This window comes from Nannobrachium achirus (genome assembly GCF_963921795.1).
Source record: "Nannobrachium achirus genome assembly, chromosome: 20".
In the NCBI taxonomy this organism is placed as follows: domain Eukaryota; kingdom Metazoa; phylum Chordata; class Actinopteri; order Myctophiformes; family Myctophidae; genus Nannobrachium; species Nannobrachium achirus.
The window spans coordinates 36,783,907-36,808,472 of NC_137827.1; the positions used below are offsets into that span (position 1 = coordinate 36,783,907).

The window sequence follows — 24,566 nt, forward strand, 5'->3', positions numbered from 1 at the left end:
TCTGGGCATCTTTCTGTCAATAAACTCTGTGCAGCGATTATATTTCTATGCGACTGAATTAGGAAGCGGCTCTTTCTTTTCAGATGAGGCAACTTCAAGAGCACACTTTCACTACACAGTAGTAAAGGTTATTCCGCTGCTGTGACAGGGTGAACACAGGAGTGTCACGGTAGTGTGGCCATGCATCCTGTAGGCTGTGAGGCTGAGGCGTCCCTCCAGGAGCTGTTTGGGTACTTCACACGCTGCTTGCAACATGGAGAGTGGGAGCTGGCCAGTGCCTGTGTGCCACAGCTTGCCAGCTCGACTGGGGGGCTCTCTGCAAAGCTACGGGATATTGTAAAAGCCATTGTCTCCCATCCTTACATTCTTAAGTGAGTAACTGCCTGGTAGTAAGACGAGGAGAATATATAACCAGTTTGCCAAAGTTTTTTGAAATATTCAATTGTGTTGAAATATTCCAGATATCATGGTTTTGTGTTTTCATGGAGGTTATAGCCCACTTATAAGTGAAGGAAGATGATCAACATAATTGTAACATTGCAATTACTGTGGTAAATTTAATTGCTGAATCTGTGATTGATGTTTTGATAGATGGGAGTCTGTGGGCAGTCCGCACAAACTGGCCTGGTTTTGGCTTCAAGTCCTGGAAAAATTGACAAATGAACAGGTACATTTATTCATTTTGCCATCCTTGAATATGAGCATTGTTCCCCACATGAACATAAAACCCAACAACAATTACATGAATGAAACAATCTTTGTTTTTATGGCACCTTTACTATCAAAACCACCACAAAGTGTAACTCCCTCCGTCTGTCTGTCAGTCTGTCTGTCACACCTCACACGTCACACTTTTTCCCTGCTTATATCTCCGCAACCGTTGCCCCGATCCATGCCAAATTTTGCACACACGTTCCTTGGCTGCCAAACTACAACCTCCAAGGACCCCCGGAGCTCCAGGGACCCCCAGGTCCCTGGGGGACCCCCAGATGTAAAAAATTACCAAATGCGCAAACATGACCAAATGACCACCCCAACGGGGCTGCTCACGGGGAATTCCCGGGGACCACCGACTCCTGGTGCTCCAGAACGGATGCAAAAGTGGTGGCGCCCCCAGTGGAGGACCCCCTACACTGCAGCTCACATAAAATGCCGTAACTCCGGCTAGGAGCGACCGGGACAGCCGGGGCCGGTACCTATTCGTCCGCCTTGCCGGCGCGGAGACCCCACCCCTCATTTCTCACATGGCCCTCTTCTAGCGCCACCATGAGGCCGATTCTTGCAAAACACATTTTTGGACACTGCTCCTACAATTTTCGCCCTAAAATCACGCAAATCGGTACACAGTATGTCTACACTCATCCCATCAACATGAATCTGTCCCATATAGCGCCACCTCCAGGCCGATTTTTAAAAACACATTTTTGGACACTGCTCCTACAGATTTTGCCCTAAAATCACGAAAATCACTACACAGTATGTCTACACTCATGTCATCAACATGGATCAGGAAGATTTTGGCAAAACACATTTTTGCCCTATTTGTGGAGATAAGTGACCTACGGTCGCTTATCTCCCGATTAGGGAGCCTTACTGGTTTGTAGAATACTGGTTATAATGCAAATATCTAGGGCAAATGCATATAGAACTTATGTTAGAAATTGTATTTGCCTGCACATTATCTTAACGAATAGCAAAAGTCAATGTTGGATGATAACCCATTACTGAGACAAATTATTATATGAGGTGGCCCTCCCCTCTATTTTCTTGGTAGGGACTAGGGAGACCTACTTGTCCACATGTAGAGTGATAAAAGTACAGACTACTGCCTATTTTGTGTGTAGCACTGTGCCTTAATGCTCTGCACCACTGAAACTACTAATACAAATGAAGTTACTCATGAAGTTACTTACTAATACTAACTACATTACTGGTTGATCACTGGACTACTGTCCCCACTGGTATCACCTGCCCATTCATATGTAGTTGGAAAAGAACTGCATTCTGATCTCATCCTGTAGGTTTCTCCAGTGATCCAGAGAGAGTTGGAGTTCATGCTTCTCCTGGAAGAGCTGGGAGAGGAGAAAGTTCCAGAGGCTGTTCTCAAGGTTAGCTTAATGTTCTGGTCTGTTATCACATCACCTGTAGTTACAATAACCACATTCAAACCTTGCATTCAGATTTTGGGCATTTGATTAGAGGGGAGAAAAAACTATTGTCCATTGTACCCTGGTTTTGCACAAGTGAAAAAAGCAGATTTTGTAGATCGTCTACTTTCATTGTACAGTATGACAGCTTGTACGACAAAGTAAAATTCAGGCATAAGTGGTAAAGGCAACCCTCACTAAAAAGGAAAATGTTCAGGCAATAGTCTTTATAGAAAAGGGTTTATTGGATTATAAATTGGACTGTTCCGAGTATAATAAAAGCAAACATTCTCTTCCACCAGGAGCTGCACCAGGCCTTCCTAGACATCCAGTGTGACCAAAAAGAAGCATCCAGGACAACAGATGCTTGTGTTGAGTCTTGCCTCCAGAACCTACTGGAGAGGAAGAAGCCCAGACTAGCTCATGCGCTGGCACAGTTCTTAAAGGTAGTGAACGATTTCATCACAGATTGGTTCTTTAACATACCGTATTCTACAGATCTACCTATAATATATACCGTATTGCACTTCATGCAGACTGTACTGTTCATGTTGGGGGCTGATGGTGTGTAATGTAGCTTACAAGGCATGCCCGTGAAACTAAGCATTATTGCAGAAAAAGAACATGCCCTAACCCTTACTGAGCATCCCTTCCCTGGATAATTATAATGATGGGAAAAGTCTTTATTCTGTTTTTGTGTGGTTGTTTGTATAATCTGTTGGATGTTATATGTTTAATAATGGACCACAATGGAAACATGCTTTGTTTTATTTGTGTTCAATCCAGTTGGCGCTTTTATCTGGTGATACCTCTATTCTATTCAGGAACACAAACATGCTCCATTTCAGCTTTGTCTGTGTTGCATTATCTTGTTTTCTGCAGGGTCACTCGTTGGGAGGCAGCACAGGGGACCAGACTCTCCAGCATACGTTCATCCAATACCTGCTGGAGAAAGTCGGAACGCCAGAGAGAGACTCTGACAAGGTGGAAGAGTGGGTTGAGGAGATATGCACTGTGTTGTCTGTGATGCCATGGGGCTCTGAGAAAAGCGGGGGCCATTTTGAGACATTGTGTGAGTCGTTATGGGCGACCAGAGATGGCCCTCTGAAGGAGGAGAGGGTGCTGAGCTCCTTGCTGCGGCCTCAGTGCAACGCTCTGGTCTCCCAGTACTGCACCACCGCTCTGCGACTTCAGAGAGACCACTTTCTGAAATGCACACCTGAAACCCAAGGTATGATCAGCGTTTACAACATGACGTGTCTTTGTTTCCCACTGTGACCTATTGACATTTACCAGAATACTAATTCAGAGGGACAGCCATCAAGTCTTAAATTCCTAGTGAATCCATCAATAATGTGATGCTATATAGAGGTTCTCCAAGAAAGATTGCTGGTTGGTTCAATCACTGGCACTAATGGGAGGGTGTATTCCAGCTACGGTACATGCTGTCTGTAGGTTTAGGATTATACCCACAGTGTTTGCCAAGTTGCCATCACTGTTCAGGTGCCTTTGAGCAAAGTGCCGACCCCCAAACAGCTTCATGGCCTTTGCACTGCAGGCAACCCTTCCTAATCAAATCTATGGGCTATGTTATCTCTATCTGTGGTGAATAAACCAGTGTTGATCAATATGATCAAGCAGAAAACAGAGGCTCTCTGTCATGCAGTTAAGTTCCTTTTATTGTGATGTTGTCATTGAGCCTGTAGTGTCATAACAATGTTGCTTTATGTTGTGTCTGTTTTTTTTTACCACAGAGAGGAAGGATAACTTATTTGACAGTGTTGCTGGTTACAACCCAACATATTCAGCCTGTTTATTCACACTTCTGCTTCTGTGGGCTGCACTGACTTAGACAATTTTCGCTGACCAGTAAATGTACATGTGACAATCCAATGTTCTGTCACTTTTACGACATGGCTTGGTAGGATGTCTACAAACATTTATGGGTCTGTCTGCCCATCTGCCTATCTGTTTGTATGCCAAATGACAATAAGTATGCTGCAAGTAGGCCAGGGAAGTACCTATTGTTACGATGGCCGGCGTGAATGACAAAGTCATCAAAACGCTAGTCAAGTGATCTCCAAACTAAAAAGCAGTTATCATTTCAAGATATGAGTATTTGAATTGGCCAGACTAGCATAGAATAGAACAGAACTTCAGAAGATACTTAAATAAAATGAAGCATGGATTGGCACACATGCATTCAGTGAAGACAATTTAGAACTTCAGGGAAACTCTCCAAATATTGGTGTGCGCTGCGCACGCCATGTTTAAAAATCACATTTTGGTACGTGGTCTGAGAAAGTATGCAAGGGTTTGTCTTTAACCCACAACATACTGTACCTATCAGTTCTGTGTCAATTCCGGATATCAATATTTGTAAAAGTTAAACATCAAAAGTTACTGATAGCATCTTATCTTTAAATGTGTGAAATCTGTATATCCATCCCCTACATATCTCGAGACCCGGCTGACCAATATGACTTCAAACATATAGCGTATATATATACTGTATCTCTGGATCAAAGGGAGTGATATGCCGAGTGGGAAGTTGGTCGGATGAACCAAATAGGATTTTTTGGGGGAAGACAGATGACATTCAAATGGTTAACAATTTGCAATTTGGTTTCATAAAGAACAAAAAAAGTTGTTGGAAATAGGTTTACACATTTTCAACACTACCCAATTTAAGGATATACAAAATGTTTTTCTTTTTTACCAACACAAAAAAAGGTTTTTACAAATCCCATTTTGAGCTCAGTTGCATTATGTTGATGGCTTGATGCCATACTCTCCTTACTATTTATTGTTCATGTATTCCCAACACATCCTTAGTGATCCTTCCTGAGGCAGAGAACCTTGTGCTCAGCTTGTGTTGCCACAGTGATCGTCCTTCCGCTTGGAAGACCATCTATTTTGAGTGCCTTAGCAGTGGGAAGCACTTCCTTGAACAGGTCGTGGTAAGTGTTTTTAAGGGGTTTAAAAAAGGAAACAAGTACATTTTCTTCCCCAATTCTAGATGCTAACTTTAGACACTGTCTACAGACACTATAACTTCCTGTCAACCAGCATATGCAGTGCAATTTAGATTTTATCATGTCAATATTGATCACATCATGTCACAACATAGAATATCCCAACAGATAAAGGTTATCATGCTGGCTCAACAGGTTATTATGCATGTACATGCATGCATGTCCAAAAAGAAACTCCAACCCCATCAAATTTCTTTTCCTGTTTATATCAAATATCTATCTAATGTCTTCTCATAACAACCTCACAGTCAATTTCTTGCAGAATTCCCCTTGAAGCAGGTTTTCTTCTCTCTCCAGGTGACTGCAATGGACTTGATAAAACGTGAGGAGTTTTCCAGGTTAAAAGACATGCTGAGGTTGGAGTTCCAGCCACTGTGTCGCCTTCTGCTGCTGCTGGGTTGGACTCAATGTCGCAGCCTCAGCTCAGCTCAGACCCTGCTAAACATCCTTCACCATGAGCAGGTCAGGGCATCCTATAGAGATGTTTTATATTCTATTCTTTTGCAGCTGTATTGATATAATTTTGTTCTGTTCTGGTTGAAAGTTTTCTGTTTCATTAGAATTTGTTCTGTTTCTGTCTCTGTTCCTGTTTCTATTTCCTTTCCTCTTTCTACCACCTTTACTGATGATTTGATGGTAAAACGAAACTGTTCTTAGTTTATTCATTGTGACCAAAATGCAAACAGTCTCAAATTATGATTTACTTTTGAAAAATAATTTGATTGTAGTTTTGTGATGTCACCCACCGCTATAAATAATACAGTACAGTATACTACTGTGGAATGATCTAAGAGAGAAGTCCTACTGTAGATTTAGTATACATTTTTTAATACGTTATGGGCTACCAAGCTTTTGATAATCAGATTGAAAAACACTGTATTTCTCAAGTATAAGCTACATACAGTACAAGTAATAGGATATGGCATGAGGTGCAGTAACATAATACAGTTAACACTTGATGCAGGACTACCGACAAGGTACATGAACAAACTGTACAAGACTCACATTAGCCCAGCATAACTTTCAGACTGGAGACTAAACTGCGGTACATAGCAGAAATCAATTCAAAGCTTAATGACATGATCCTCTTTGCCCTCTTCTCAGGCACCGGCTAATGACTCAGTTCTGTGGGAATTCGCCAATGTTTTGTCCTCTCAGCTTGGAATACTTGAGTGGTGTAAAAACAATAATCCGTAAGCTGTTCTCTTTTTTTTTCCTTTTGAAGTTTGACATCATTGGACTGGATGTGTGTGTGTACTAGGGCATTCACGAAAAGTGATTTTTAGTATTCGAATTATTCGACCTCAAAGTATTCGAATAGTCAAATATTCGACAGGACTGGACAAACTGTCAAATATTAAGCAGGCAAGAGGCAAACATTGTGAAAATAGCCGATCTACACATGCTCACAACGCCTCGCGTTGCGAGGCGTTGTGAGTATGTAGATCTGCTATTTTCACAATATCTATCTGTGGAACCGAGTCACATTAATACCTACAATTCCAAGTGCTTGTCAGGGTGGGGGTCCCCTGTTCAAATATGTTTATTTTGGGGGTCACGGCCTAAAAAGGTTTGAGAACTCCTGGTATAGAGCACTAACAAATTCATCCACCAGGGGCATTGACAACTCGGTCTTATGACTTCCTATCTAGCCAAGCTTTATAAACTATATATTTAAAAAAATATATATATATATATATATAAAAAAAAAAAAAGCGAATATTCGACTTCGGTGAACAACGTCGAATAGTGACTTTGATATTCGAACATTCTAATATTCTAATATTTGGTGAATGCCCTAGTGTGTGTACAGGCTACGTGCAGCATAAATACTGATTTATGTCTCCCATGTCTTGTTTCATTATATGTCTGCTTTCAGAGTGATTTCCATGGAGGCATTGCTGGCACAGCTTCACACTCTAGACAATCACTCTGCTCTGTATATTCTTCATTCCCTGACCCCTCTGGCTCAGTTTGAGGAGCCCAGGGTCCTTGATCTACTGCAACAACTGCCAAAACCATCAGGAACAGGTGAGGTTCAGCCACATCTGCTTTATGGTCTGTGTCCATTGTATTAATGACCACACTCTGTTCTGTTGCATGGACCAATTGTGATTGTGCGCACGTAATTATTTACCAAGTTCCTGTATGTTTATTATAAATGGTGAAAGATATTTCTGATTATCATCCATTTATACCTGGCCGCAACCAAAGTGACTGTGGTGGGATGATAAGGTTGAACTTTATTTGACGTCTGGTATACAGTGGGAACCATAAATCTTGTCATGTTTCTGGTAGCGTTTCAAGCAAACAATAAAACCTGCACGTAAAGTAACCTGGTTCTGTCTTTCTTTTCAGAGGACACAGAATCCATCAGTACCCCCAGCCCGGCTGTACAGAGGAACGTTGTCCTGTTTCAAGGCTTCTGTGCCATGAAGTATGCCCTCTACGCCCTCTGTGTGAATGCACACCAATACTCCAACTGCACTGAATGTGAGGCTATGCAGCAGCAGCACCAACCCTCTGAACCAGAAGGGGACCAACGCCAGACCTCATCAGCTGCTTCAGAACGTATGGATGTTCTCTTCCATGTTTCAAGATAGTTTCATGGTGCTTGGTGTTAGTTTAAAACAAAAGGTTGTCACCACCTACCTTCCCGGGCCACGGCCACTTCAGATTTTTGTCTCGGAAGGGGACCTTCTTGTACTTGTGGGTGCTATTGGACTTGGTTCAGAGCTACCTTGGTCAACCCCTTGACCACAGCCATTTCCAGTTGTATATGCTTATTAATATAAAATGTAGTATTTAAAATAATGATGAAGTCTATCTTGCTTTATTAACATAATAATAATAATTGACCCTTTTCCCAAACGGTGAAGTGGTGGTGTGCATTCTACTGCAAGACTTTATGGACAAGTTGTTTCATGGAAAAGTTCTACAATCTACTGAGCGCTGATCTGTTTCAAGATGTTTTTCCTAATTGCATGTTGTTTTAATTGTACTACCATTGATCCTCGTTCTATACTAGTTTCTCCATTTGATTGTTTTCTCCAGGTTACCATCCACTGTTTCAGCACTTCCTGACAGAGTGCCAGCTCTACCTGGAGGCGGTTCCCGCCATGTTCCGCCTGGAACTCCTGGAGAACATCTTCTCCCTCCTCTTCCTGTCCGACTCCGACTTCCTCCCTCAGCAGAACCAGAAGGAAGGGAACACAAACACGGGATGCACTGCACATACAGAAGGTACATCGGACACAAGGAAGACGCTGGAATCCGGAAGTAAACCCATACAGGATGGAATCAGGGACGACAGGAGGGAGCAGCAGCCGCAGCAGCGGCGGCGGCAGCCTGGGACATTCTCAGCAGCACCCGCTGAACATGGCTACCTGGACCTGGGCCACTTCACCCAGGGCTGCAGGGGGTTTCTGGTGGATGTGGCTGCCATGAAAGGGTTTCTGAAGCTGCTGAAGGAAGGGCTGGAGGGAGTGTGTGTGGTGGGGCAGCAGGAGGGACAGGAGGAGGGCCGAGCGCTGGCGGGCGAGGCAGAGGTGGCAGAGACTCTGGGATGTTCTGTGACAGCAGAGACGTTTGGGGCTCGTCTGCAGAGGCTGACCAAACGCACTGCCGAGGCTCACTGGAGGCTGCAGATCATTACCAGCAATCAGGATAGTGGTGGAAATGGTGAGAGTAAATTATTTATGGTATTGTTGATGTGTATTCACTGTACTACCTTTATTTATATACTAGGTCAATTAAGACTACAAATTATTGTAGTGGCTTTGCCGCTAGTTTTCTAATTATCACCATCATCATGACCATCTCACTCCTTATTATCGGATTATTACATGGCTACTTGTGAACTAAATCTATAATTTGACATGCTGCTTAGTGCTTCCATAGAAATGTAAACGGAGGCAAGACATGATGTTTTATTGAGAAATGCGGTCTGCTATCAGGAAAAGACTGTCACCCAGCTTCTCTTATATACTATATACGTTACTATACGTATTAAGGTGTCACATGAAATCTTAATAGCCCGGAGTGTGGTATACACTACAGTGCAGTGACTTTCTTTTTAGGATTCATGTTCTCATTAGCTGTGGTTACTTAGTTCTTGAGCAATCAACAAGCATGTGTTCCCTGTCACTCGGTAGCGTTGTTCAACAGTTTCTTGCTGATAATAACTCTCACATTTTTCAAACATCCCCAGGACCAGAGAGGCCCCTTCAGACCTCATCCGTCTGCCAACCTTCTCCCCCTCTGGGGCAGAGCGGCAGTCACAGCAGCCTGAGGAGGAGGAAGCGAGCTGGGAGGCATGCTCCACAGAAACAAGGCTCCACAGAGAGACACAATGGAGAAGTTAGCACCAGTACCTCAGGTGAGGCACAAATGTCTCTACATCAACTATGGGTTGCAACCCAAAGTGGGTGCCGTTGGGGTCGCATTGGCAACCAAAAAAAGAAGACCTCAACGTGATGGGGACGTCAAAAGAATTGTATAAAAAGAGGTTTGAGAGCCAGTGTCCACTGCCTACAGTACATGAAACTACAAAGTGGGCAAACATCCAATGACACAAAAGGTTCTGTAGTTGTTTTTATTTTTCAAAATATGCCTAAATGACCAGTACTGTACATCTCAGTGATTCCAGCAGAGCAGAACATTCATGCAGATCTTTCAGGCTCTCAGTCACTAAAATGCAGTCCTTGTTAAAGCAACTGAAAGAATTTAAATTAGCTAGTGACCTAGATCTACTTTCAAGGTCTAATACGCACGCACGCATACACATACACATGCATGCTGAATGTACATGCAAACACTCGCAGATATACATTTTGTTTCTGTTGAATTAAAATTCAGTAGAAAATCTGATGACGCAAGACTTGATCTCCCTCTTTGTCTAGATTACACTTTTCCCCTACAAAGATGATCTATTTCACTAAAATTATTATATTTTTGCTCATTTCCTTTTATTGTCCTGAATACAAGGGCATTGGCATAATAATTTTTTATCAAGTCAGTAAGTTTCACCCACCCACCTCAAATAGCTTTTCTCCTACACATGAAGCAAAGATGGATTTCATTGCAAACCCCCAAAGGATCCATAATGCAATTTCTGGTTTGTTACATCGAGACCAGTTCAGCCCGACCGCGACATGGTCACCAAGTTCTGTCTAACATCATGCATGCAACTCTCCATCATACGTTGACAGAGACGAGCTTGTTCGTCAGGAAACAAACAGCGCAAAATGCTCAGATTTTAAAGAGAAACAAGGAGAGCTTAAACACAACTTGCGAGTGTTACGTGTTTTTAATGGGTAAAATAGAACATTCTTTAACACATTTCCTTAACGGTTAACCGTTATGTAACCGATAAGGGCTTGCGGTAAGAAATGTTATCAATTTGACGATTCCTAGTCATAATACATCCATTTAACGTCTCTATATGGCTGTCTGTAGATCGACAGTTATTTAACACTTATGTAGCCATGATTTGTTCTCTTCAATGTCCTACGTTGCCATGGTTACCATAGACTTCCATGTAATTGCGCAATTGTGTAAAAAGTGCACGCCCATGCCTAGATGATGCACCACGTGTGTGCGCACTGTTCACAGCTTTCAAACAAAAAAATCCGCTTGGAAATCCGTTCAGGCATTCATGATTTATCAGCCATTATGTTTTCTTCAGATGTAAACAAACATGGCTGCCATGTTTGAAAGAATGGGTTGGTATGGGGGTTAAACATGCAATTTCGCGATCGCGATCATGCCTAATACATTTCTGGAGGTCCAAAAAAAATGTTTGAAAAAAGAAACGGCCCAAACTCGGGAAACTCGGGGTTGGCACAGCGGTAGTACCAATACAAACTCGGGAAACTCGGGGTTGGCACCAGATGTGTTAACTATTCATTTACGGAATGTCTGTCCGCATGCTGACATCACTGATACAGTACTAAAACAGTGTCGCTGCCATAGCCAGTGGATAAAGCTGGAGAGGTTGAGATGTTTCAAATCCATGATGTTATGACAAAGTCTGTAGTTGGCTGGTCACTAAGGCTCTTCCCAGTATTTTCCATTGAACAAGTCACCTAACAGTATACTTAATTTACCGGGATGCCCCAGGGTTCTATACATGGCCCCTCCTTTTTCCACTCTCCACCAAATCTCAGCTGAAAATAGCCAATCACTCACAATGTGAGCTTATTTATTTATTTTGGTGATTCGACTGGTCTGACACTGGTTAAATGTCTGTCTGCTGATCCCCAGATGGTAGCGGAGGTGCTGGGAGGGGTGTGGAAAGGGAGACGTGTCCATGTGGCGGTTCTCACAGTTGGCTCGTCCCAGCCATGCTTTCCCCTCCTGAGTCACTGCTCATGTCCTGCATCCGACGGGGAAACTTCATGGAGGCACATCAGGTTAGGAGTGTTGGTGTGGCATCACACACACACACACACACACACACACACACACACACACACACAAACGCACGCACGCACACACACACACACACACACACACACACACACACACACACACACACACACACACACACACACACACACACACACACACACACACACACACACACACACTACAAATCATTTGTAGTGTGTGGAAAGACACATTTCTATTGGTACTGTAGGTCTTGCTGTAGAGACAGTAAATTTTGAATTTAAGTCAGGGAACTTGGGAAAACAGGAACCAACACAAATTAGTGGAGTACTGTGTGCTAGTACAGTGGAAATTGGTGCTGTAATTAATTTCTTGCATGCTACTCTCACACTTGAGAGTACTGTGAGTAAAGCTGTTGTCAGCTCCTTAGTGTCTCCTTGCTTCCTATCTACCAGGTGTCTCTGGTGTTTGGTTTGGAGGCGTCAGCGTGCGGTGGGGAACTGGTGTTCATGGAGCGCTACAAGGAGGTCCTAACGGAGCTGGGACAGGTTGAGCAGAAGATGGAGTCTAAGTCTGTGTCTAATTCCTCGTCCTCTTCAGAGGGCCTGGGCTCCACAGTGGGTTTAGCAGCCTCAGGACGCAGCAGGCTGGGCAGCAGTGGACGTTCTACGCTGCAGGCCATTGGAAGTGCAGCTGCAGCTGGTATGACCTGTTTTACTGTTCTTGTTGCTGCACCAGAGCAGAGATCTCATGACACTGGTTCTAGGGTTTTCGGTTCGATAGCCAAGTCCTACTTTTCAGATTCAATAAGGTCTTAGCTCTCTGAATTAAACAAAGCTCTTATTGAATCTTTTCAATAAGGGCTTTGCTTTGCTTTGCATTTTAACTTTGAAATCGATTGAATTTCTGTTACTAGAAGGCTGAATGTATTGTATATTTTCACCAAGCTGCACAGAATTTTGCATAGATTAGTTTCCCCACTCTGTCCACTAACAATTTACCCCCAAAATGTTGATATGGGATTCAAAAGGATTCAGATTCAATATGCATATTCACTTTTAGATTCAGATTCAGTCAAATCCATTCAAACCCCAGACCTTGTACATTTCTTACTGTTGTCTTTTAATGTGTTATGTTAATGCAATCTAAGAGAAATTATCTAAATCAGTGGTTCCCAAACTTTTTAACCCGTGACCCAAAAGAGAAATTAGTACAAGCTCACAACGTGTCGTGTTCAGAGAGCTTGTAGATCGGCTATTTTCACTACTTCTTAATTATTATTATATTTTATACACAGAATTTATTAGATGTGTTTGCTTATTTGTTTGAAATGTACACAAAAAAATTAAAAATAAAAATAAAATATTTCAAAAGGTTTTCCATCTTTTGAAATGTATATTACATTTTTTTGTAGGAAAAGAAAATTGGATTTTTACGTGAGTCGTGACCCATAGAAATTGGTCCGTGACCCACAAATGGGTCACGACCCACCGTTTGGGAAACAGTGATCTAAATAGGTCTAAATTGAATTATGTCTCATATTATGCTTGTTACAGTAGATGTCCTGTAGAACTCATGTGATCTTACGTCCTTCTATAGGCATGGCCTTCTACTCCATCTCAGACATAGCAGACAGGCTCCTCAGCACACCAGGCCACCCCATACCCTCACTGGAGGAAGGCTACTGGCTGAGCCGCTGTGGTTCAGACCCCTCTGGCCTCCTGCACACCCTGCTGAAGGAGCTGAGCCCCACAGCCATGGCTGCGTTCGACCTGGCCTGCTGCCACTGCCAGCTCTGGAAGACCTCCAGGCAGCTGCTTGACACGGCAGAGCGCAGGCTCAGTAGCAGTCTGGAAGCACGGGGTGTGTATCCAGGGGTCGCATGGGGTCACAGGACTTGTTCAGGGGTCGCATGGGGTCACAGGGATTTTTCAGGGGTCGTATGGGGCCACAAGGGGCTAACAGGGATTTTGGGGTCTTCTCTGGGGTCTTTGATATTTAGCCCCAGAGATATTTAGGATTTCTATTTAGGACCCGTTAGTGTGGGAGGGAAAATAACTAAAAGAAAAAGGATTAGAGAAAATAACTAATAAAACAAAAGAAGGAAAAGAGCAGTTAAGGCGCTTTCCTGGCGCTTGCCAGTTCCTCTAATCTTACAAAAACAAATAGTTTAAATATTACTGGAGGATTTGAATGAGGACACTTATAACATGAAGTTACATTGTTGAACTGTGTAATTAAAGGAGTATAGAAAAACAACATGAAAATATACAGTATATTCTTTTATATAAATCTATTTTTAATTGATTGATTGAATACTTTATTAGTCCGTACACACAGGCATTTAGGCTAAAATGACAATACACAAACTTTCCATTGTGGTCCTATAGTCATCAATAATGATCTTTTTGATATTATGTCAAACCCCGTCTTGTTGTTCAGGCCTGAAAGTTGAGCCCAAGGTACCTCAAGCTGATGCTGGGGGGATCTGTGGTTTCCCAATGGTTCTGCAGCAAATCAGCAAGATTCTGAACCACACAGCCAGTAACAAGGGATCTGTCAAGACAGGTGAATACAAAGGCACAATGATGCATTGTCTTAAATGTCAGTTGCTTTGTTAACCAGGTACATTACAGTTACATGAATTAGTGTCACAGACATCTGAATCTAGTGTTAGATTAAATGTTTGTGTATCTGTGTAATGCATGTAACTTTATTTAATACACTGTGACATAAAGCGCTTCATTCAAAATACAAATGTAATGAAGAGACTGAGAGTATTTATTGTTAACACAGAAAAAAGACTGATTGTCAAGAGAAACTAAGGTAGTTGTAAATGAATAACTGACCCTCTCTGTTTCCATAGAAGCGGTTGGCGAGGACCATGTGATATCCAGTCCATTTGGATGCTCCATACAGGAAGTGTTGCTGTGTTGTCACCCTACCCTGAGTGAAGAGGGCATCGCCTCACGTCTCAGTCTCTTTCAACGCCTGGAACACACCCTGCAAACCCTCAGCACTGCCACAGATAACACAGGTCAACACCGTGTTTCACTGAGTCGTGGGTCAAAAAGAAAAAAACTAAACGTTTCAAAAGCTTTTCAGAACCTTTCTAAAAAACTAATTCCAAACATTTTGTAAATAGCAGATCTACAAGCTCACACATTGTTACGTTTTGTGAGCTTGTAGATCGTCTATTTTCAATCTTTTGGAACCATGTATTTCTGTAAGTTTGGCTCCCGAAGAGACTCCAAATAACTCTAAGAATGTCAGAGAGAAAATGCTGATACCGGTAGGTTCATTACAATAAATTACCTCTATCCTATCCCCAAATGATCAACTTTCACTGTTGGCTTCAGGTTTAGATGTTTTTAACATGGGAATCCAGTCAAATAAATTGAAGTACCTTAGGAGAAAGAATACACAGTAAAACTCTCAGTGTTAATGTATCCACTTCTCACTTTTTACTCTGAGAGTGTACAGTTGTAGTTCCATTTGCTTTCGTTCCGGGGTGCCAGGTAGACTCTGTCTAGAGTTCTTCCTCATCTGGAGTTAACCATTGTGAATACCGTACAAAGGATTTATATATAAAATATAACCCTTGTTGAGAAATGAAACCAACACACTTTGACAATTCAAGTTCAGTTATTTACTTGCAGTGTTCAATTTGACTGTGTAGAAGAAGGACACTGAATATGTTGTTTCTGAAAGCCTGTCTGTGTTGTGTCTGTGTAACAGAGGGCCATGCGGGCAGTTCACTGCTGGGGGCCTTGGTAGAGCAGGCCAGCCTGAAGCAGACTGAGCTGGACTCGCACCCTGTACGCTCCAGCATGAAGCAGCTGCTCCGCTCGCTGGACCAATTCTGTCCATTCGAGCCAGATGGAAGCCTTGCCAGGCCTGACTACATGCGCAGCTTCCTGGACTATGTGAACACGCTAGCTTCTGTGCTCGTACGAAGCCTTGGTTCAGAAGGTATAATCATTCATAATTATCCAAGTCATGTTTTTATCTGTACATTCATGCTCAAGGATGAACCTACAGATTTTGGTCACCCCATGACCTTAACTCTAGAACCATCTTTTGGCTAAAATGTGCAGTTGCACACACCATCTTAAAATCAAATCATTATAAATAATCAAATTATCTATTTATCAAATCATATATTTTTTAATGAACAGAGTGGGTAATGTGCCTGTGCATGCAGCTAGTTTTTCCTGAAAGCAGGCTTCATTAAGACAACGCAGTCTGTCTTTATACCTGAGTTTGTTTTGGGTGTCCCTCTCAGACCAGGCTACTGAAGTGAAGCTGGGGAACCCTCTACTCGTGCTGCTTCAGACCCCATCTCAACTTCTTTCTCACCTGCTGTTTGACAGACAGGTATCTCCTGATAGGTATGCACACTGGCTTATTCATTAGGTGTTTAGCACAGAGCTCACACACAAAGTTAAAGGAGTAGTTCACCCCCAAAATGACATTTTTTCTATTGATTACTCACGCCATGGAGACTTGAGTTCAATAATATATTTTTGTATTTGTCGCATTCTTAAGACAAAAAGTTGTTTGTAGTAAATGTACCCCCATTGATTCCGGATGGGGACCCAAACGCATTTGGGTCCCCATCCGGAATCAATGAGGGTAAATTCATTGTAATCAGATTTTTGTCTTAAGAAGGTGACAAAAAACAAAAAATATAATTGAACTCAAGTCTCCATGGCAGTAATCAATAGAGAAAATGTCATTTTGGGGGTGAACTACTCCTTTAAGCTGTAGACATGATACCAGAGGTGACCCCCCCCCCCCCTCCCCCCATGTCTTCAGGCTTCTGTCTCTGCTGCAGCAGGAAGGGCTGCATCTGAGTGTTCAGCAAGTGATCATCCAGCGCTGCTGCGAGGCTCTGCCTGTGTGGTCCTCATGTCCAGACCTTGTTAGGGACACTACACAGGGCAATGAGGGAGAAGGCGTTTTCTGTGTGGCCAGCATGTCTGCCCTGCTACAACAGCATGCCCAGGAACACATGCCAACACTGGGCATCGCAGACCATTCACCTGAACCCAGCTCTGAGTCGGAGGCCTCTGCCGAGGAGATCTCTGCTACGTCCACCAGCCTCTCCACCTCACCGCCTTCTGTTTCGTCCTCTTTTTCGGTTTCATCTGCTTCTTCCTCCAACTCTTCACCCTTGTCATCCTCTTTCCTCCTCACCTCGTCAGCCCTGTCCTTCTTAAAGTCTCGCTGCCCGTTGTTGGCTGTGCTGGCGTGCCTGAGTGCCTGTAAAGGAGAAAGCGCCCGGGCACAGTCCTCAGGCTGGTCAGGCTACTTCCGTAGTGGACGTAAAGAGGCAACGCTAGATGCAGAGCAGATCACACGAGAAGCAGACGGCCTGCTGAAGGAGTTCCCTATTCTCCGGGCGTACCTACAGTACATGTCTGAGCCCATTCTTGGGACCCTGGGAGATGCAAGGGAGGAAGGCTCTGTTGGTCTAGGATCAGCGCTCTGTGGGAGACCCCTGGTCAGTCTCCTGCTCTCTGGGCCTCAGGTAGACATGGCCCAGGCGGTGGCTGCCCAGGCCTTCCAGGAGGCTCTGGCCTGTAAGGACCTGGGCAGAGCCCTGAGTCTGCTGGAGCTGTTTGGACAAGGCTGCAGCCAGGAGGGGGCGCTGAGAGACCGTCTGCTGGCCTGCGCTGCTCTGGAAGGTGAGGAGGACCTCTGGTAAACATGTTTTGGCCACCAAGGCAGTTCATGGAAGTTCATGGAATTGTTTTTCCATGTTTTTCAGTTGACCAAGAAGTAATGACGTGTCGTTGACAATGCAAATTTTTGCTAATGTTTTTTCCATGCTGCATACTGTGTATGTATTTGAACACAACAGTTAATTCCAGTTGAATAGGCTGTGACTGCCATATGCTGTTTAATATGTTTATAGGTAAACGGCTAAAAAGAACAAAAGACTGCGTCTAGTAATAAATGGTGCATGAAATACATGTGCCAGATGTTAAATAAAAGCCACAGTTATGCGTTTCAAAACAAAATCTGCCTGTTTAAGCTATCATGGTAAACATTAAGCAAAATAAAGCTCCTTTTTTTTCCTTTATAATTGTCAGATCATTGGAACTTTATGGACAGGATTACTATGATATTAATTTTCAAAATGCATACGAGCGATGCAAACGTGTGTTCTGTGTAATTATCTATTATCTTTAGAGGGAGATGACGGTATAGCACAGCTGTTTCGAGTGCAGGAGGCCAGCCTGCGTGCGCGGGTGGCCCTGCAGGCCCTGGAGCGCTGGCCTCTGCTGTCCTGTCTGGGGCTGCTGGACTTCTGTCTCAATGACCCCGACACAGAGGACTCACTGAGAACCCAGCTGGAGCTGAGGAAGAAGGAACTGGAAATCTATCGCTGGGTAATTCATGCTAAAAATTAGACAATAGGATTGTATTTATTTTAAACCCATTTAGACCTGAGGACAATTCTACAAAAATGTTCTTCTAAATCTTCTAAAACGATTGTTTCTATATCAGTGGTGCTCAAACTTTTTCATGTCAAGGACCCCTAGAATTATATGTATTTGGCTGCGGACTCCCATCTCAAAATATTTTGTTCCAGAGACCCAGAGAAAGAAAGATCTACAAATGTTTGCTTTAAAAATAAATAGCTATATAAGTATAAAATAATGGTTAAAGTGGTTAAAATCTAAAGTGACACAATTTTCTCCAGATCTAAATGGGTTAATCAGGCAGATTGTTCAGAACACATTTTTATTTTAATAAGTAAAAACGAATGAAACAGAACCCAGAACCTAGCACGACACCTGTAAAGGGTTCTAATCAAGGAAAACAAAGCACACACCATGCTGTACCAACAGGGTGGACATAAACAGGCTGGACAACAATCAGAACACATACCATACAGATAATAAGAGACGTCGACAGTTAGTAAGCAACATGCAGTTCCTGCATCTGCAGTCTGCAGGCCCGCCAGGAACCAGATGCATCCTAAAAATGTTTGAAAACACAAACCAAGTCAGAAGAAATACAGTAGCTGGCACATAGTCAAGGACCTGTGTTTGAATTGAGAGCTTGAATTGTCACTTGTTAGAGGTACAGTATAGTATAGTATACTTGTCCTATAGTGGCATAAGCTGCTTGGCTGTCCACTATTCACATACTGTATGTACACTTTCCTAATGGCATGTGTCGCTTAGAAGTGGATGGCCACTGTCGCATCATGTGGACTCGTGGAGTTGTCATGTCATATATATGTTTATTCAAGATAAATACTTAAATAAAATATATTGACAAACCGCTCTCGTTTTACAGAGCTGGGACCTCTTCAACCTGGAATTTGTCACAGTACTCCTGCCCTGCCTCTTACTGTAAATCCCATTGAGCATCCCTGACTTTTCCCTTGCTGAGGCAATATTTGTGTATGTTTGTAAATTGCGTAGGCCTTTCCTTTGAATAAAAGGCTTTGATGAGTCATATCTATGATTACGGAAAATAGTTACTCAATCACAGTATTGCTATGACCTGTGGGTTGTTGATTCCAATCGGCATGCCAACTGCTTTTGCTATGAAACACTTTTTACTGTGGCAATTTTGCTCCAGCCAAGGTCAGTCGTAGTGAAAGTGAAAGGGGGATAACAGTTCATGTTTGTGTAAAGATTTCCAGATGAGTGCAGATTACAGTCAGTCTGGTAGGGCATGACGTTGTTGGCAATCCTATTGTCAGACTAGCTTATTGATAGTGTGATGATCAGTCATGAGATGAGATGTAATGAGACAACAGGAAATAAGGGAAGCAATTTAGCAGCCCCACACACACACACACACACACACACACACACACACACACACACACACACACACACACACACACACACACACACACACACACACACACACACATACGAGAGAGAGAGAGAGCACACACACACACACACACACACACACACACACACACACACACACACACACTCACACACACACACACACACACACCAGTTCAAACAGTAACCATAGAAACTGAGTTAATAAAAAAAGAAAACGTCAATTGTCAAGTTTTCTAATCCTTATCTCTCACATAGATTCTGGGCGTTTGGCTGTAATTAAGCAAAGGAAAAAAATCCTGCATACATTTGAACTAGCTCCCCATATGCAATCTTTCAAACCAACTGTTGAAATCTTGCTTTAACCCTGCACCTGACATGATGTAGAGGTGTATACTACCCATTATAGCTAGCTGGCTTATGTAATACATACAGTATACAAAAGACATTACGTAATGAGAAATGTCAGTTGTGACATTCCAGTTTCTCTGCTGCGTTCTTTCCCTCCCTCAGATGTTGAGTCTACAGCCCCCCTTGCCCTGGGTAACATGGCAGGAGCTGAGGACTGAGTCTAAGAGAAACCCTGAATCTGTGTTTTCTATCATCCTGGAGGCACGAGTAGGTGGTGGAGCAACATTCCTTGTGTTTATTTCACAATCTTACACATTGCCTAGGAGTAAAGGTTTCATTTTGAGAACATTGTTATCGTATCAAGAAGTACAGTATTATGCACATCATTTAGACTTTCATACTTTAGTCACATTTTAAGCACCTACATACAGTAGCTGACATACTTAACTCCATAGTGACCTCCTTATACTTAACGACTATTCTGTTTATCTTTTGGTGTAAATGCTTATAGATAAAGCATATTGATATTTGAAGTGGTGAAAGCCGCTTCCAAGGAGTGGCTTTGTCTGTCCCGTACATGTCCCCGTGCCCACTTCCAAGGAGTGGGATGTCCCGTACATGTCCCGTGCATGCAGAATTGAGGATTGGTCAAGCTTCACATGACAATTTGGCCCTCCAGACTTTTGTCTGGAGGGCCAATAAAACTAGACCAGGTCAACCTGGTTGTGCCAGACCCCCTGTCTGTCATCATCATTTATGACATCATGCCTTTTGTAGGCATGTCATCATCATGTCATCATCATATATACCCTTTATATAGAAAACCCGGACAGACATTTGCTTATGTAGGCCTACCCATTTCATGGGTCTGGCAAATATAGAACTAAAGCACATAGAAAGTATAGTTCTAGAACACATAGAATAAAAATTCACTGCTTCACTTCGAACCAAGGTTTGATTTTTCTTTAATGAAATGTGCTGCACAAATATAAAGCTTTACTTGACCATGCATTTCATGATTGATCCAGGAGTTTGCACTCTGTGGCCAGTGGGTGGAGCTGTACCCTGTCTCTGAACATCTGACACTGCAGCTGCAGACAGAACACCTGCTTCACCTGTTGGAGAAAGGACAGGCGGAGGAGGCCTACCAGGTCTGCACCATAGCATACTGGTCAACTGCACTTCAATGCTGTTTCTTAAAAACGTCCTAATTCACTTGCTGGAAAAACCCTGTAGAGTCAATTTATAGGCAATGTTTTATACGTTTGTAAATGTTGTCTGCACCTTTGAATTTAAGGCCATGATTACGGCAAACTGTTACTCAATCACAGTATTGCAATGACCGGTTGGTTGTCGATTCCCATGAAACGGCATGACGTCTATTCCCATAAAATGGCATGACCACTGCTTTCAATATGAAACACTTTTTATTGTGACTCACACACAATTTTGCTACAGCCAAGGTCAGTCATAGTGAAAGTAACGAGAAACCCATGGTTCCTGACCATTAAGCACACATACTGTAAGATTTATATTATTATAACATAAAGCAACATAACGCAACATATTTTTCTTGAACGCTTACTTAAAGCTTGTACAGTAGATCTGCTATTTCTGCCGAATGTTTGCCTGCTATGAAATGCCCAAATAGGGACTCTAGCCGAGGGTTTATGTGTCTAACTTAAAATGGAAATGGTTGTACACTTCTGGAAGTGGAAACTTGTATTGTGTACAAATGCATGTGTCCGGATGGCTCAGTCGGTAGAGCACTCCACTTTGAATCGCAAGGTTCTGGCCTCCATCCTGGGCACCACCAACTCAGTGTGTGATTAGCATGTTCAGTAACTCCCTGGTCTAGGGCCTTGTATGGAGGATAGAGCCTCTCATTGCTCAGCTGATACTGACATTGACAAAAAGCCACTATTTACCTATTTACATAAAGTGGTACAATAGGAAGGGCCTCTTGAAAAGACATCTAGCATTCTACTATTTTATAACTTGAAATACGTTTTTCTGTTCTTTCCTTGTCTAGTTGCTTGAGGGCCTCTCAGACACCGCAGTGGGCTTGGAGGTTTGCGAACGCGCTCTGGACCGCCGACCCGGATTGGCTGCCTGCCACTTCCTGGCTGACTACCTCACTCTGCATTTCCAGAGCCAGGTGTCACCTGCCCGACGGCGTCATATTCACGCCCTCCATCTGGGCTCTAAGGTAAGGAATGCTAGAGTCCATGTTTTTTTGTCCCGTGCTACAAACGCAAACAGCCATATCTATGTTTTTGTGGGCTGTAAAGATAATAGTCCACTTACCAGAATCTGAACCCTGGCATATTGAGTACACCAAGGTTTTATGTTAGAAATGTTGAGTAAGGGTCCCCATCATGTAGAAACTGCCGGATGCTAACTTGCATATGTTGAGCAATTTTCATAATTTGCATAAGTCGCTTTATTTCGCATAATCCCCTATAGTAATGGATAATATGTCAAAAACTGATTGGCCGGTTTGAACAATATTGGAGTGGTTTTGGGGGTTATTGAGGATGCTGAATCCATTTCTGACATTTTCGAATTTCAAAATGGCCGTTTTAAACCGGGAATTGCCATATACCAACTTAAATTGGGAGGATTCTGATACTTTTTGGAGCTGTGTGAAACACAGGCTCCCTATACGTAGCTTTGTGGGTCTGTGTGTGTGTGTGTGTGTGTGTGTGTCTGTATGTAGCCTGAACTTCCTAAACTTCGGCACGCTACTAGTCCCACAGTTTTGCCACCACACACTCGCGCCATATGTCAAATCGACCGGCTTACTCGGGAATCGTCGGCTAGTAACTTGCTAAGAGAAAGGTTCAATAGTTTAATTGATATTAATTTATTAGTGAATTAATTTTCCCCATTGACTTATAATGGGAATCGCAAAAACTCACATTCAATTATTTGTCTCTCGCAAACCATAGGGGCTAGAGTTTCAAGACTTGGAGAGGAGGTTCATAATGATTTCAAGGATTAAATAAAAAATAATTGTGTCATTTGGCCGCATGGTGGCGCCATAACACCCCACTTTACGTTTTGGCCTGTAACTCTTGAACCGTAGGTCGGAAAATTAAAAATATTTTTTCCCTGGATTCCTTGGGTCATGACGCATCTCCCCATATAGGCCACGCCCATTTGCGCCATGATAGATTTTCCGCCATCTTGAATTTTCTCCAAAACACACTTTTTGCTCCTTTTCCTACATATTTTCTTCAAATGTCACAAAAATCGGTACACATGATCCACACACACACACACACACACACACACACACACACACACACACACACACACACACACACACACACACACACACACACACAGCTCCACTTCACACGGGTGTGATTTTTTGTTTATGGATTACATTATACATGTGGTTATTTATATGCTTATACATTATCTGCATTTCAAAAGCCAAATATTGACAACCCACACTAATTATTAGAACAATGACTGCCACAATAGCCTACCAGAAATAGTCACTTTATCATTTGGAAAATCAACAAAAAAGTATCAAAATCAACCCACTTTAAGTTGATATATGGCCATTTCTGGTTTAAAACGGCCATTTTGAATTTAGAAAATGTCAGAAATGGATTCAGCATTCTCAATTACCCCCAAAACCACTCCAATATTGTTCAAATTGACCAATCAGTTTTTGACATATTATCCAATATTATAGGGGATTATGCTAATTAAAGCTAATTATGCAAATTATGAAAATTGCTCAACATATGCAAGTTAGCATCCGGCAGTTTCTACATGATGGGGACCCTTACTCAACATTTCTAACATAAAACCTTGGTGTACTCAATATGTCCGGGTTCACAATGGGGCTCTATGGGTGGCAAGTAGACTATAAAGGTTTGAACTATCTTTTGTTGTCATAAACACAAACACAAATATGATATGCTATCTGTCTAGCAGTGATGTATTTTGGTGGTAGGGGAACTAAACAAATTAATTCCTCTGTATCACTATCGTGTCCATTTGCATCTAGAGTGTTCGAAAGAAACCAAATGCACCCCTACTACTCCATTTTGTTTACATTTGTATTGAACTCTCAGGAATTTACTGTTTAGGGCTGAGTATGTGTTGACATTATGTCACATGTCCCTAAAGGGATATCAGCACACGCTGTACCTTTACCCACCCTACAGTATGTCATTTGGCGCTCTTTCCTCTACCAAGCCTTTATCACTGCTCATTATCACATGTTTTTGTGACACATAATCTCATGAGGGATTGTGAAACTGATACAGCGTGACCCAAAAATACAAGTTTCCTACTAAATGAATTCATCCACTTATTTATGCATTGTATACAGTGTGTACATGTACCACACGTACGGTACAGTAGATACGAAGTGCCCAATTCTACCCTGTTTCTCCATTATGTATCAGAAATCAAATATTGGAGGAGATTATTCATAAAGTATTTTTTCATGGCTTGGTTTTAATGTAACCGAATGGCATTCTACCATCAAACTTGGTACTTTTACTAGATAAAATAATAAAATAGTATTATTGTTGAGACAATGGGAAGATTCTCCAATTACAGCCACTGGGTGTACGACAAGCACAATGAATTCCATTCAGTTTTATTACTCATCTTGGCTCATGCCCCAAGTAATGAGGGTTCTTATTGGTTTACCTATATTATACTGTTTGGTGTTCCTGGAAATAGGGGTATGACTTTGGTCATATCCAGGTCTTGAATAGTTTCACAATGAATCAGACATTCTTGTGGGACAGTGAAGAGAAACTTCCAATTGAATTGAGAAAAATGAATGG

The 24,566-nt window shown here is 42.4% G+C and overlaps 2 protein-coding genes across 2 annotated transcripts in view; both read left to right on the plus strand.

Moving 5' to 3' along the window:
* Positions 1-253: 253 nt before the first annotated feature.
* On the plus strand, positions 254-7,260 carry LOC308306121 (zinc finger FYVE domain-containing protein 26-like; the record flags this gene model as incomplete). The annotated part of the gene is made up of 9 exons (XM_080751021.1): positions 254-336; positions 592-667; positions 2,022-2,108; positions 2,450-2,593; positions 3,030-3,378; positions 4,983-5,107; positions 5,480-5,644; positions 6,287-6,375; positions 7,062-7,260. 9 exons carry the CDS (start codon positions 254-256, stop codon positions 7,258-7,260), a joined length of 1,317 nt encoding a protein of 438 aa, XP_080607147.1.
* Positions 7,261-7,592: 332 nt separating this feature from the next.
* LOC308305268 (zinc finger FYVE domain-containing protein 26-like) overlaps positions 7,593-24,566 on the plus strand; it is a 39,991-nt gene continuing 23,017 nt past the window's right edge. The window contains exons 1-15 of the mRNA XM_080750032.1: positions 7,593-7,753; positions 8,237-8,863; positions 9,393-9,560; positions 11,447-11,595; positions 12,028-12,274; positions 13,172-13,435; positions 14,015-14,140; positions 14,439-14,609; positions 15,311-15,544; positions 15,858-15,963; positions 16,391-17,262; positions 17,771-17,970; positions 19,909-20,013; positions 20,775-20,897; positions 21,779-21,955. Coding sequence (XP_080606158.1) covers positions 7,615-7,753; positions 8,237-8,863; positions 9,393-9,560; positions 11,447-11,595; positions 12,028-12,274; positions 13,172-13,435; positions 14,015-14,140; positions 14,439-14,609; positions 15,311-15,544; positions 15,858-15,963; positions 16,391-17,262; positions 17,771-17,970; positions 19,909-20,013; positions 20,775-20,897; positions 21,779-21,955 — 3,708 coding nt within the window. The 5' untranslated portion in view covers positions 7,593-7,614. The remainder of the gene's footprint in view (positions 7,754-8,236; positions 8,864-9,392; positions 9,561-11,446; positions 11,596-12,027; positions 12,275-13,171; positions 13,436-14,014; positions 14,141-14,438; positions 14,610-15,310; positions 15,545-15,857; positions 15,964-16,390; positions 17,263-17,770; positions 17,971-19,908; positions 20,014-20,774; positions 20,898-21,778; positions 21,956-24,566) is intronic.